Source organism: Oculina patagonica, unplaced genomic scaffold (assembly GCF_052425735.1).
Source record: "Oculina patagonica isolate OP01 unplaced genomic scaffold, crgOcupat unplaced172, whole genome shotgun sequence".
Classification (NCBI taxonomy): domain Eukaryota; kingdom Metazoa; phylum Cnidaria; class Anthozoa; order Scleractinia; family Oculinidae; genus Oculina; species Oculina patagonica.
Genome location: NW_027557760.1, coordinates 1 through 14,177, shown reverse-complemented (window position 1 = coordinate 14,177; position 14,177 = coordinate 1). Strand labels below are relative to the sequence as shown.

The window sequence follows — 14,177 nt, the reverse complement described above, 5'->3', positions numbered from 1 at the left end:
AAAACAAGGCAAAACAGCTCGGTTGTCTTTTGCAGTAATTTGGTGGCATTCCACCCCGGCAGGTTTGGAACTAAATTATATCCAGGCATCACCTCATGCAAGTTGGCATGAGCCTGGCGTAAGCACGTGCATGCTCAACAAAGATTTGACGCGATTTGACAGAGCCCTTTCTCATCAAGAATATTAGTGGGAAAGAAACCGAGGGGGGAGGGGGGTACCCAAAAACGTTTTGTATGGGGAGGCTCGGCCCAGAGCTCATACCCCTTACCCTTTTATATACCATTTTGACAGAAATTGTACCCCTTTCGTATACCTTTAACTGAAAAAAGGTACCCCTTTCATATACCTGAAAGACATGGTATAAACTTAGGACATAATGTTTTCTTGTCATTTTCATGTAGCGCTTAATAAATTGAAATAATACAGCCATAAATTGCATCTGTTCGAAATATTTTAATTAAAGGCCCTTTGAAAAAACCTTAATGGCAGATTTCCATACCCCTTCGTATACCTAAACTTGTGAAATCCCTACCCTTTTATATACCTGAAGCCTGAAAAAGGTACCCCTTTCGGGCGGAGCCTCCCCGTATAGGCCATTATAGGGAGTACCCCCCCCCCCCCCCCGCCCGGGAAAGAACGGGCTGACCTGCTTGCAGGGTGTATAAAACCATGGCTTATAAGAAAAAAAAAAATCACCAGGTACATGTAGCCTTCCAGGTTTGATGGACCATAATTTCCAGTGTCTGCAAACCCCCCTTTAGGCTTTTTATAGATTGTGCTCCTAAAAGTGGCATATTATGCTACTAGCAGTGCTCAAAATTTTGCCAAATTATGCAAAAATTATGCCAGAATTCCCAAATTATGCTTCTGATTTCCGAAATTATGCTCACAAAATGACGTAGATTCTATACATAGAGGTGCGCAATAACGACACCAAATTATGATGTTTTTTAAATAAACTGTTGTTGTAAATTTATTTGTGTTTATGGCAGTTTATCACGGCCGTCAGCTGTCCAAATTAGCTGCTCGCATCTCTAAACCGTTTGTAAAATGCCTCCAACGACTTAACAATCACAATTGTATAGCTAAAACACGCATTGCAAGAACAAACTACCTAAATTTCATTTATTTCTGTAGAAAGTACACCATATTTACTACATTTTATGAATTTATGCTCCAAAAAGTGCTAAAAATTGCTAATTATGCCGTGGCAGTGCTCGTTTCACAAATTATGCTTTTTAGCTCCAATTATGCCAAAAATTATGCTAGCACAATCTATAAAAGCCTACCCCCCTTACCAGGTATTACTAGCAAGGCCCCTCAATAGAAAAATTTAAAGATACACAACCCTTCTTCCTGTTCCCTTTGAAATTTGAGGCATGCTCGGGTAACCCCTTCAGCTACACAATCAGAAGAAAATACCCCCCCCCCCCTTTCTCCAAAGATAATTTTTTTTATAAAATCCTCCACTGGGAATCAGTAAAATGTCATAAACACATCTCCACCACCTTCCCTTGCGGATTACAAATACCCTCAATAGAGAGTTGCACATATTAACGAGAATGGATCACTTCACCCTGCGAGCAGAGCCCCTTCTTTTTCCACTGATATACTTCCCGAGTCTCAACCGTAGGGAAGTTAAAAGAGGCTCTGCTCGCAGGGTGGGATCACTTCAATCTGTAAATGTTTTTAGAAAGTCTATCTTATGCAATGACTGCGATCCTAGCTAGTCTGTCGTTCTTGGCGGTTCATACGAGTCTAATATACCTACCTTTCTCTAAGGCAATGTAAAATTCACGTCCCTTCACATTATGTTTCACTTCGTACGAGCTCATCGCAATGTAAGATGCAAATCGACGAAGAAGTTGCCTCATATTTCACAGCTTACTCATTCGCCATTTTGTTCTGTACGGGGAGGAAACTGGAACCAAGAGAAAACCTTCCCGTGAACCCTTGCAAGTGAGGATGTTTTGAAATGTTTGAAATAACTTCCGGTGGCCACTTCCGGTTGTGTTCAGACAAAGCCTGAAGGCTTGGTTACATGCAGTTGTAAGAATGGCGGAAAAAGGACAGGGGAATCGCCGAATTTTGAGCCAATTTCTCCTTTGCTTTCAAGGCGGTCTTCATTGAAATGCCGGCGAATGTTTCGTCTAGTCTCTTAGTGACTTGTTATGCCCATTAAGCTGCCAGGATGGCGGCTATTTATGGCTTTGTACTGGCTTGTTTTTGTTCTCTTGATGTGTGGGTGTTATAGCAATGGATTCGGCCATAGAAGAACGTTGAACTCATCATCATGGGCAATACGGATACCGATGGAACATTACTCTAATATATCTGATCTTCATGCGCTAGCAGACCGCATCGCGGACGAGGCGGGCCTTGTCAACCGCGGCCAAATTGGTGGTCTTGTAGGACATTACCTGTACATACATAATACTTTCTTCAACCAAAGCGGGATCAAAAGACACGAACTTGGAGAAGTGCAAAGTAGCATTACGGAACATTTAGCGAATCATCCAAAAATCGAGTGGTCAAGACAGGAGATTGTTCGAATGCGTTATCGGCGAAGCCTTCAATTCAAGGATCAGTATTTTCCGAGTCAATGGCACTTGGTAAGTGAATTTCCTTATTATTAATTTATTTCTTGAAACAGATATGGATTATCTTGAATTGAAACTCTCTGTAAATGGAATACTTGACATGTTATGTTAAGATTTCTTTCCTTTTCAAGGCTTAATTTGCCATTGGTTTCGTTGTTATCTTTCTTAGTGATCTCAAATCAGCAAAGAGGTTTTTAATTCAAGAAGTCCGCGTCTTTATCGTGATAAGTCACATTCTAAAGGTCAACGACTTGTCTCAATATTGATTTGGAAAGTGTCTGTGACAATAGCCAGCCAGATATAGATAATCTTACACTTATGCCAGATGTGATTCAGGCAAATGTGAAATTTAGTGGCTTGCAATGTTCAGCTTTAATGTCATATAAAATACATGTATATAGTAGAACTGAGCGGAAATTAAAACAAAAATAAAAGGACAGCAAAGCAGAATCCTGTCTGTCTACCTAGCGTGAGTAGATGACCCTTACTTATCACATGCGGAGAGAGATATGTCTGATAACCTAACAATTCAAAGAACAGTGTAGTGTCTCAATCAGAGTGCATTCCCTGTACCTCACTTGCCGAGATAAGCCATTTTTTTTTAAATCTATGCCAAGGTCCCTTGTGATTTTAGCCTAAAAATTAGATATGTCATTAGAATGCCAGTTTCACTACACCGACTACGACCATACGCCAGTATGCTAACATTTTAAATAACTTGCCAAAGATCTTCAGTGTAAACTTCATAAAATTTAATGCCGCATGGGTCTCTTACTAGTTCAATGTTACTTTCATACAAAGCTTTGTAAATGTGTAGCATAACATGTAATAGGGAAGCATACCATTCAGGAAGGGAGTTGACGTACTCCTAGTAGCTAAATACTAATAAGGGGTATTAGCTTCAGCAGTATGGAATGCATACTTTACCTCGCCTTATGATTATGATATGTTTTCCTGTATGATGACATACATATGTTGCTTTTAATTTTTTTATTTTAGTTAATTTTTTACTTTTACTTGTTAGTTTTTTTCTAACTAGTTTTTTATACTAGGTTATAAGTAGAAAAAGTAAAACACCTTCCCTCCCTTGATGTCTCATTAGCAACCTTCAGATTTGACTACTAGTACGAGATCTAGTACAAGTACAACTTTGGAATTTCGACACAATTATATAACCCAAACTATAACTCTTCCCTGTTGCTGACTAACAATACATTGTATTAAATAAATGTTAGGGATAAGATTGGTGTGCTAAGTGATTAAAGAAGGCACACAAATTCAGTTTGAAAACTCGTGCTCATACTCAATCTCGTACTTGTAGTCCAATCGGAAGGTCACTAAGATCCCCCTCCCCACAACCATCCTTACTAACCCTCCCCTACTATCTGCTATAATCCCCTCCCCTAAGGCCTAAGTACTATCTATTTTTTTTACCTTTTTACTAACCTCTACAAGGTTTGAACTCTCTCTGGATTTGCTTTCCAACATCTCATCTTCTTTTCTGCACAGGAAACTATTTTTTTAAAAGATATATGACTCCAACTCATACCCTTACCCTAATCCTATTATTTACCTAGAAGTATAAAAAAAAATCAACTAGTTAGAATAGAATTATAACACTAACTACCAGTAGTTAAAATAAGAAATTAACTGAGATCAAAAATTGCATTGACCCAAATGCAACTACATTGCATTAATTGACTATGGAAAAAGAAAAAATATGATTCAAGGACATGTCACATCAGCCATCTTTTTCCTTTAACTGCAGGACAATTTACGGTTCATAGGACATGATATCAATGTCACTGGTGTTTGGGAGAACAACATCACAGGACGTGGAATAGTTGTCTCTGTGATTGATGATGGTGAGTAAACTTTACATGTACGTCATTATGCTTTGTACTTCTTGACCACAGGAGTAAAAGTGTCATTCCACCATAGATGTAAATTTGCAAATGTATATGATTCAAGATTCCTTACGTTTAGGGGACATGCAACTACTATCCAAAATATGCTCAAACAGGTGTCAAATTTGATACTTGCAATGACACTACAAAATACATTAGCTCAGACACTTTTAAAAGAGGTTTACAATTAAGTATTATGGTTATTCCTTTCACTGGTATACAATAACATTATACTGTAAGTTTCACTGTAAGGTAGGAAAAAGGTACAGTCATACCCCTATTAAGCGGCCACCCATTAAGTAGCATGCATAAGTGGCCATTTCTCAAAGTCCCAAAAGTATTGCCAGTATTACACTGTAAATAAAACCTGTAATAAGTGGCCACAGCCACCTTAATTTGGACAATCCCAATAATGATTTGTCTATTGTTTTAATTTCTGTGCACCAATGTGTTAAGAAAAAAAGTCATTCACTTAGTATAAGTATTTACAGGTGTATTCTAAATAAATCTATCTCACTTTTTTAAATCCTGCTTCATATCTAAGGTGTGGAATGGACCAATCCAGATATTCTTGACAACTATGTAAGTGTATCTTGTCTCTGTATTTGGGTCAATCTTGACCTTCACCTACAAGAAAGATGTCTGGGTTTCAAATTGATATATACTTGCAAAAAAACCCATAACCCTACAGAGATCTGTGTATTGTCTCTGGTTAGAATGAAAGCCAATCCGAAACACAAATTACAGAGATCTGTACGTGTAGCCTAGTGTCATCATCACCACATGATTACTCATCTTTAATAAATGTTTCTCTCAGAGGCCAATAAAACAGTAACAGCTGGGGAGGTGTTTTTATTTAATAATTAAAATTTATTACTGTCAGTTCAACTTTGTTTTTTTTTTAAAAACTCTCGCAGGCTGAGTTGAAAAGCATAATTTTAAGTTTTTTTTCAACCGCAAGGCACATAATTTTATAAACATGAATGTTTGTATTTGCACTATAAAGTAAATTCATTCTTTTAAAATCTTTATTTAGTTAGATTTTTTATTAATAGTTAAATAATGTCACCAATAATAATTAATTTAACAATAAATACAAGCGAAAATAATGAACGACGTTTCGGTGACATCCTGGCACCATTTTCAAGTTAAAATTCATATGCGAAAGAAAGTTATTTATACTAAGATAAAGGTGTGATAATGAATAAATTAAGATAAAAATAAATGTTCAATGTTTATGTTCATTAATGAGAACAATGTCCGTTCAAGTCTAAACAAATACCTGGTCAGGTCGCCAACTTGGCGACCTGACCAACAATTTTAAGATCTTAAAGAAATGTCAGGGAAAGTTCGATTGCTTAATACACAAAATGTTGTGGATTCGCATGAAGAAACCGAGCCTTAACACTCAGTCGGACTCAATTCGCGCGAAGGTATTTGTTTAGACTTGAACGGACATTGTTCTCATTAATGAACATAAACATTGAACATTTATTTTTATCTTAATTTATTCATTATCACACCTTTATCTTAGTATAAATAACTTTCTTTCGCATATGAATTTTAACTTGAAAATGGTGCCAGGATGTCACCGAAACGTCGTTCATTATTTTCGCTTGTATTTATTGTTAACTGTATTTCTAAATTTAATCTTATAAGAATAATTAATTTATTAAATAATAATATTGATAATATGATAATTGTCAACAAAAAAGACTATTTTAATTAATAAAATAAAATCTTCCATAAATCTGATAATATCAACCTCATTGTAGTCTTCAGAAGGTAGCTGGGATATAAACTCTAACGATGCTGATCCAATGCCGAGAGCAGATGAAGCTGGGTTAAATCATCATGGAACAAGGTATAGAATCAAGCAGCTCAAAAAATGTGCTCATTTATTTGTCATGTTTACCATAGATATCTATATAATATCATTTTGTTACTGATTATTTGATTAGAAGGATGTTTATAAGGAAGCAGCGTGGTCAAGTGGTTAGACCGCCGGACTTGAAATCCAGAGTTCACAGGTTCAAGTCCCGTTCTGACCACTAGCTGGTGTTGTTTTCGAAAATCCCGAGTTCCACTCCTCGGGTATGCTTGTAAATAGCCAACTGGTCTTCCTCCTGCCAGTTGGAATTTTTAACCTGATGTTATGTTCCTGAAAAGCCCAATTCTGGAAGCGGTCAATTAAGATATGTTTGTATGCATAGCATCATTCAGTTAAATAAAAATTAAACATCAGAAAAGAGAATACTGAAATAAACCAATAAGAGTATGGCTTAAAAAAATAAGAACGATCTTATGCAAAACATACTTGTTGAAATGTGTACAAATGACTGCTTGATAAATAAACCATTTCACATTAAGATTTTGAAAATGACGTGTATGTTAGTTTTGATTAGTTTTCTGGATTGTCTAATTGTGTTCTTTGTAATTGGCTAGATTGATTACTTTGGTTTCTGTTTTACGACACTCAATTGAAAACTGCACTATAATTTAGGTAACATGTAAATCTAAATCAAATTCTGCTTTTCTTCTATTCCATTGTATTTTATTTTTATTTTATTTTTTGTTATTTGCTTATTTCTGGCCTTCTTTTTGTTATGTAGCAGTGTACAAGTAACGTAGTGTGTTCGTAGTACATGTAGTAGCGTCACTGGGTAATTGTAACTTGAGTCTGTTAAAAAATAAGTTTCGTAAATATTGTAAGCATAGGTAATGGTAGTACCGTGTCTTGAGTTTTTGTAATATCTTATATATATATGTGATTATTGTTTTGTAAATAAAAAAAATATTAATAATAAAAAAAGTTCTGCTTCTCATTCACTTTCACACCCATTTATATTTTTGTGATATTTTCAATAACAGGTGTGCTGGTGAAATTGCTGCTGTACCCAACACATACTGTGCAGTTGGTGTTGCTTATGGAGCAAAAGTATCAGGTAATGAACAATTACAATGTAAATTTAGTGCCACCTCAAATTTTGTAAACAGACTTTTTGGCAGTCCAAGGGATATTCACTATAAGTACATTGTACCTGTAACTTTGCTAGCTTGTGCTTTCCATGTTGGATTATGTATAAATTATCAATATATTGAGCTCATACTACCTTATGGTTACTATTGTTAGTGGCTACTAATTCTAGCGAGTTGGGCGAAAATCGCTAAAAAAGGGCAACAAAATGAAATATAGTCAACTTGAAAAATTCTTTAAAAAATGGACACCAGCAGTTTGTACTTTCAGGCAATGCAAATCTTTGTTCAATTCAAATGTCGATTGAGTTTATTCTTTTACTGAACATTTATTTCCATCTTAGCTATATTTTTTTTATTAAAACCTGGTTTATGGGATATCGCTAATTTTTTTTAAATTTTTTTTGGAAAATTGCTAAATTAAATACCGGTAGTCGCTAAATCTTGCCAGAAAAAATCGCTAAAATTAGTAGCCGCTAAAAGTAGTAACCTTAAGGTAGCTGCATGTCAACCTCATTCACAGGGTCTCTCTCTCCACCCCCAAAAATTCTTGGGGGTGGAGAGAGAGACCCTTGGAACGAGGTTCACTATATGTATGTGACACAGACATCCTCCGAACAAATGTCCCAGTAGGTTATTGCGGGCCCAAGAGAGGCCCGCAACCCTAATCTTGACAGTGACCAGCGGGTTGCGTTTTACGCGTGCGCGCCACGTTTATAAACCGAATAGAGAAGCGGAAGTTGAAAATTTTTGTTCTTCCACTAAGCACGATCGGAATGCGAAAATGTGTCAATCACGACAGTTTGTCGTAACACCGGAAGAGAAAAATCTGTTCTCCAAGAACGAATGCGAAAAATAAGTTTATCTCTCAACAGTTTGTCACATAAGATCTAAATCTTCTGTCACATGGAAGGCGTTATGTGTTGCTTATTGTCGAGAAATTCGTTATAACACTGACAACATAGCGAGTTTACCGACTGAGAAAAATTCACATCCCGATCAGTTCACACCGCGTGCTCGATTACAATTTCCAAATCGACAATCAAAAGATAACATTGATCGGTTCGCGGCAATAAGCAAAACTATAAACATGCATTCCCGTTACTCGGAATAATTGTCTTTTGTCCATTTCAGATAAATTACGGGAAAGCGAATGATTCCAACAACGGTTATTGTCGAGAAATTCGTTATAACACTTACAACTTAGCGAGTTTACCGACTGAGAAAAATCACATCTCAATTCACACTGCACGGCAAAAATCCTTGCGTGACGCGTTACTCAGAATAATTGTCTTTTGTCCATTTTATCATTTCAGTCATTAATTTATCGGCACTGCCTACCAGTACCTTGTCTATGTGAGTCAAGGCCCGCACTTTTTAACCTGTGGTTACCACTAGTTTTATATTAACTACTCATACAACCGGTAATTGTTATTTTTTTCTTGACTGTTTTAGGGGTACGGATCTTAGATGGCCCCATGACTGACAGCCTTGAAGCCATGGCATTCAACAGTAAGATGCACATCAATGACATCTATAGCTGCAGGTCAGTTTCAATAATTAAAATTTAATTAAGTTAATAAGGAATGTTCTGTAGTCACCTTCGCAGCCATTATTTGGGGCGTCACGCAAAACGTCTCCCCACCAACAGCTGCTTGAGCCAAAACCACACTTTTGTTTTGACCCTAGTTCTGACACCTATTAGAAAAAAACTGACAATTGCTGAAAACTGTTACTTTGCTTCAAAGCTTGAACTAAGATTCCTGTTGTACTTGGAATAAAATATTTCAATGTCTAGCACGCATCAAGTTAAAAAACAGCATATTGGCATCCGTTTGACATTTCCGGCACTAGGGTTACCTTAAGTCACAACTTGAAAAAGGCAGTATGCAGTTCATTACAGTACTGTCCTTGCTGGACTATGCTTCATGTAAGTCATTGAATCTTTTTCAGCTGGGGACCTGATGACAATGGAAAAACTGTTGATGGACCTCATCAATTGGCACAGGTAAAGGGGTTTGGAACTTATCAAAACTACAACTAACTCATCAGGGGAGCAGTGAGTTTGACTGAGCTAAGTGAATTATTGTAAGGGTATTCTTGAAGAAACCATTATTAAAATCTGACAAAGTTTTCCACTTGGGAAAATTTAAAAAAAGAAAGAAAGAAAGCAGTACGGTCGATCACTGTTTAGAAGCTTTGGATCACCTTCAGTTTTACTTGTTTGTTCCTGGTTCTAACCCTTGTAAAAATTTTACCGCGATCGCGGCGCGATCGCGCCGCGATTGCCGCGATCGCGCCGCGAATGTCGCGATCGCGCCGCGACTGACGCGATCGCGCCGCGATTTGTTGTCATCGCGACGCGATCGTGCGTGACGCGATTGTAAATGAACGCGAACGCGCCGCGATAGTTGCGATCGCGCCGCGAATGTCGCGATCGCGCCGCGATTGCCGCGATAGCGGCGTGATGAGTGCGATCGCGGCGCGATTGATTACCACCGCACCGCGATTTGGGGGGCTGGAATAAATCTCGGGAAGTGTTCCCGGCGAGAACTCACTTCTCGATCACCGGGAGAAAGTCAATATGCTTTGAAACTCTCACAAATCATGCTGTGGTCGTAACGCAAATCATGACTTGTATTGATGAAATAAACTTTAAGTACTAATCAAAGTAGTTATAAAACTAGTTTGATTTAAAATGTCGAAAAACATTTTATTACGTGACGGTGAGCCGTGAGGACGTGATTCCCACGAGAAAAGTTTTATTTAGTTTTAGTCTAGACGAACTGGCGCGACAAAGCGGCGCGTGATAATGAGTAAAGATAAATTAAAAGATAAGAATTTTTATTTCTTAACAGTCCGTTTTTTAATCTTTTCAAACACTTTGTTTCTTTCTTTTCTTATCTTTGAGGAACCTTAATACCTTTGAGCAATCCAATGACAAATTTCTGTCGGCCATTTTCTTCAAATGCAAATACAATCAGGATGCGCTGCAATTGCGTTTTTTGCATTGAAAAATCCTCTATATGGCATTTAATTTAATTGTGGCTCCGAAGAGGCTGTCAGAATGAGCTTTTTTTAGAGCTTTATATATTTACCTTCCCGTAGACCACGATCGTAGACCACACACATCGAAGTCCTTTCCCGCCTTTTGCCGCAAGGTGTCGTGAACTGAGCGTTACGATTGGCTGAGTTAGGTCACGTAGTGCATAGTACACGCAATCGCTACGCCATCCCAAGCAGAAAAGAAATTTTATTTCGAGAAAGTTGGTATGTTTTCTCTTCACAATCAGGACTGGAAAAATGTGTTCTTTTTTAGCTGCTTCTGTTAATAACAAGAGTTTAGAAGCGACCTAACTTGAGGGAAAAGGGTCTCTGTGAAAACTGCTAGAATTTGTTTTGTTAATTCGAGCGACAGTTTATTATAATTTCAACAGCTAGCGCTTCGTCGCTTCGTCATGGACTTTGTTGACTGAACTACAGCTAAACTGTGAATATGAAAAAAAAAATGCAAAACTCGAACAGTGGAAAGAGGAAAACATTTTGACGGTAACACCATTCAATGCAAAGTTGTACCTGTTGATGCTTGGGACTTAAATGTTGTATTAAAAGCTTCGGGGAAAAGAAAGCGCATCTTCGACGGTTCGGCTTCTTCGCAGATGCGAGAGATAGTTCGCTCGTTTGGTGGATCACATCATTGCATCTTCTTTCGCTTGAGCACGAGTAAAAGGTTAGTTGTCGTTATGTATGTGTTGTTCACATTTTACAGAAGAACTGTTCACTTATTTGCTTGTAAACTAAAGACTCAATCACGCTCTCCGGCTTTGCGAAATTTAATTGTGTTCGGCAGCGAAACTGGCCGTCTTTTTCTGTAAGCTTCTGTAAATAAATGATGTTGTTTCGATACAGTCTGTGTGTTTGTTTTGTCGGTATGCAAAACGCCAAGATAATTGTTTTTAAATTTATAGATTTAGGCGCGATCGCGGCGCGATTCAAGCCAAATCGCGGCGCGATTCCCGACCCATCGCGCCGCGATTCGAGAATCGCGGCGGCCAAAAACGCGGCGCGAATCGCGGCGCGATCCAAGCCGATCGCGGCGCGATCGCGCCAATCGCGGCGGCCAAAAACGCGGCGCGAATCGCGGCACGAATCGCGGCGCGATCCAAGCCGATCGCGGCGCGATCGCGCCAATCGCGGCGGCCAAAAACGCGCCGCGATTCGCGGCGCGAATCGCGGCGCGTTCGCGGCGCGATCGCGGTAAAATTTTTACAAGGGAAAGAATGAGCAAAATAAACTGATGAAACACAAAAAAAATATGGGTGTGGAGGTCCGGGGATATAAGTCAAGAGAGTCTTGCATTTGCACCCCACATCATTTTTTTATTAACTTTTTACAGTAAGTTAGTACTTGTTTGCAATTACCTGAAAACCTTGAACAGCCTAGATCATATGAAATAATTATAATCATGGTCATGTATATATTCAAATTTTGTTTGTTATGTATATAGGCTGCTCTTGCCCATGGTGTTCTAGCTGGCAGGAAGGGTTATGGCAGTATTTTTGTGGTCGCATCTGGTAATGGAGGACATTTCAAAGACAACTGTAACTTTGATGGATATGCAAACTCCATTTACACTGTTACAATAGGTAAGCGATAATTGTTCTTGTATCTCAGCTCAGAGCTGTACATGTATGTATATTCCTGGAAACATTTCTTAATCTGATATCATCATTTAAATGTGTTGTTCTTTTCGTATAGGTGCTGTAGACGAGCTAGGTGATATGCCTTATTATGCAGAGCATTGTGCCGCCATGTTAGCAGTCACATACAGCAGTGGGCAGGGCATGCAGAGAAACATAGTATGTTATTTCATTATACAGTCAGACCTTAGGTTACTAACACGAACACCAAGACCTCTGTTTCATTGTTAATTTCTGTGACGTACAGTAGTCTGTGTATTCTGTGAAACAGATTATTAGATATACTATGTTAGTTTTTTAACATCTTTAAAGCTCAGGCACAGGGCTTGAGAGGGCTTGTGGGAGGCGCGGTGGCCTAATGGTTAGCGCGTTCGGCTCCGAGTCGAACGGCCCGGGGTCGAGACCTGGCCGGGGCGCTGCGTTGTGTTCTTGGGCAAGACACTTTACTCTCACAGTGCCTCTCTTCACCCAGGTGTATAAATGGGTACCGGCAAACTTACTGCTGGGGGGTAACCCTGCGATGGACTAGCATCCCATCCAGGGGGGAGTAGCAATACTCCTAGTCGCTTAATGCTACAGAAACCGGGATAAGCTCCGGCTGTATGGGCCACTTAGGCTCGGACACAGACTTTACCTTTTTTTTTTACAGGGTTTGAGATCTGACTGATAAATTTCATATTTTTCCAGGTGACAACTGATTGGCGTCTAGGCACTGGTACAGGCTGCACAGATAAACATACGGGCACTTCAGCGGCAGCACCTTTAGCTGCTGGGATGATAGCTCTTATGTTACAAGCCAGGTAATATATGTACCTAGATTACATTCTGATCGGTTGGATTAGATTACCTACTTAACAGTGGCGAAAGGAACTTCATTTTCTACTGGCCCAAATCGAAATTGGATGTTTTTGTGAAATTTTGCAAAACGAGAACAATATTGCTCGGCATACCCAAACTTTTGAAAACTTCTTCTGGAAATTTCCTTTCCATTTGTTTCCATTGGTTGAATTGTTCTCACCTAGGAAATAAGCACTTTTCAGATTTTCTGGAAACTTTCCTAGGACATTTCCTTCCTTGGGGGAGGGGGGGATTTCCTTACCATTCACTCCCCACCTGTTCCTATAAAATCTCTGGAATTTTTGGTCGAATATAGCAAGCACCCCATGACCTCATTTTAAGTCATGTGACTCTCGTTTTAGTTCCCTCCATTCACCCACGTTGTGAATGATATATGGCAGGGCACCGGCAGTCAAATAGATTCGAGTGGGAAGTTTGGAAAAACCATGTTGTACGGCGAACTGTCTTCACAGTTAGTAATAGTACCGTAAACTGAGTATTTGCGCTTAGAGTTATCCCAACCAGTAAGCGTTGTTTTGTTTTTCTCCAGACCTTGTCTGTCATGGAGAGATGTCCAACACATTATTGCTATTACTGCTGTCAAGGTATGGAGAAATTGCAATTACAGAGAGTTGAATGGTTGCATTGTTTTCAATGTTTCCTTTAAAAGACGATAGGCTTAAATAGGAAGGTAGAAAGATTAAAAAAAAAGAGATTAAATAAGAAGATCCGCTAGCCGCATCGCCAATAATCAATGACTAATCAACTGATTACCCATCGATTACTCATTGATTACCAATTGATATCATTGATCATCGATTAGTTATGCCTGGAATTTGATAACAGTTCGATCTTGATAAAAGCTTCTCAAACTCATTTATAATTCATGTAGTTAAAACAAAGAAAACCATAACCGTGAAGGAGGTTTGGATACCCATTCTGTTTTAGCATAGATTTTAACGATTTTATTTCTCCGTTTCCGTTTACTCCGTAGTTTTTGTTTCCATTGAGAAGATATATATCAAACACTCGAGACAGTGTTTCATCGGCTATCCAAACACCCCGAATTTCGTCAAAAATACTCTACCGCGTTTTATTTTCAACTCTCTTCACTGTCTCTCGTGTTTTGATATATAACTTACCCACATTCAGTAGGT

General features: G+C 38.6%; 1 protein-coding gene across 1 annotated transcript; it reads left to right on the top strand.

The window, feature by feature from the left end:
• The first annotated feature begins 2,030 nt into the window (after positions 1–2,030).
• Positions 2,031–13,697, top strand: LOC144640049 (proprotein convertase subtilisin/kexin type 7-like). The gene is made up of 11 exons (XM_078499280.1): positions 2,031–2,612; positions 4,369–4,465; positions 5,052–5,089; positions 6,283–6,371; positions 7,379–7,452; positions 8,939–9,029; positions 9,437–9,491; positions 11,991–12,129; positions 12,242–12,342; positions 12,871–12,983; positions 13,571–13,697. The coding sequence occupies exons 1-11, from the start codon at positions 2,172–2,174 to the stop codon at positions 13,695–13,697; spliced, it is 1,365 nt and encodes a 454-aa protein (XP_078355406.1). The 5' UTR covers positions 2,031–2,171.
• Positions 13,698–14,177: the final 480 nt, after the last annotated feature.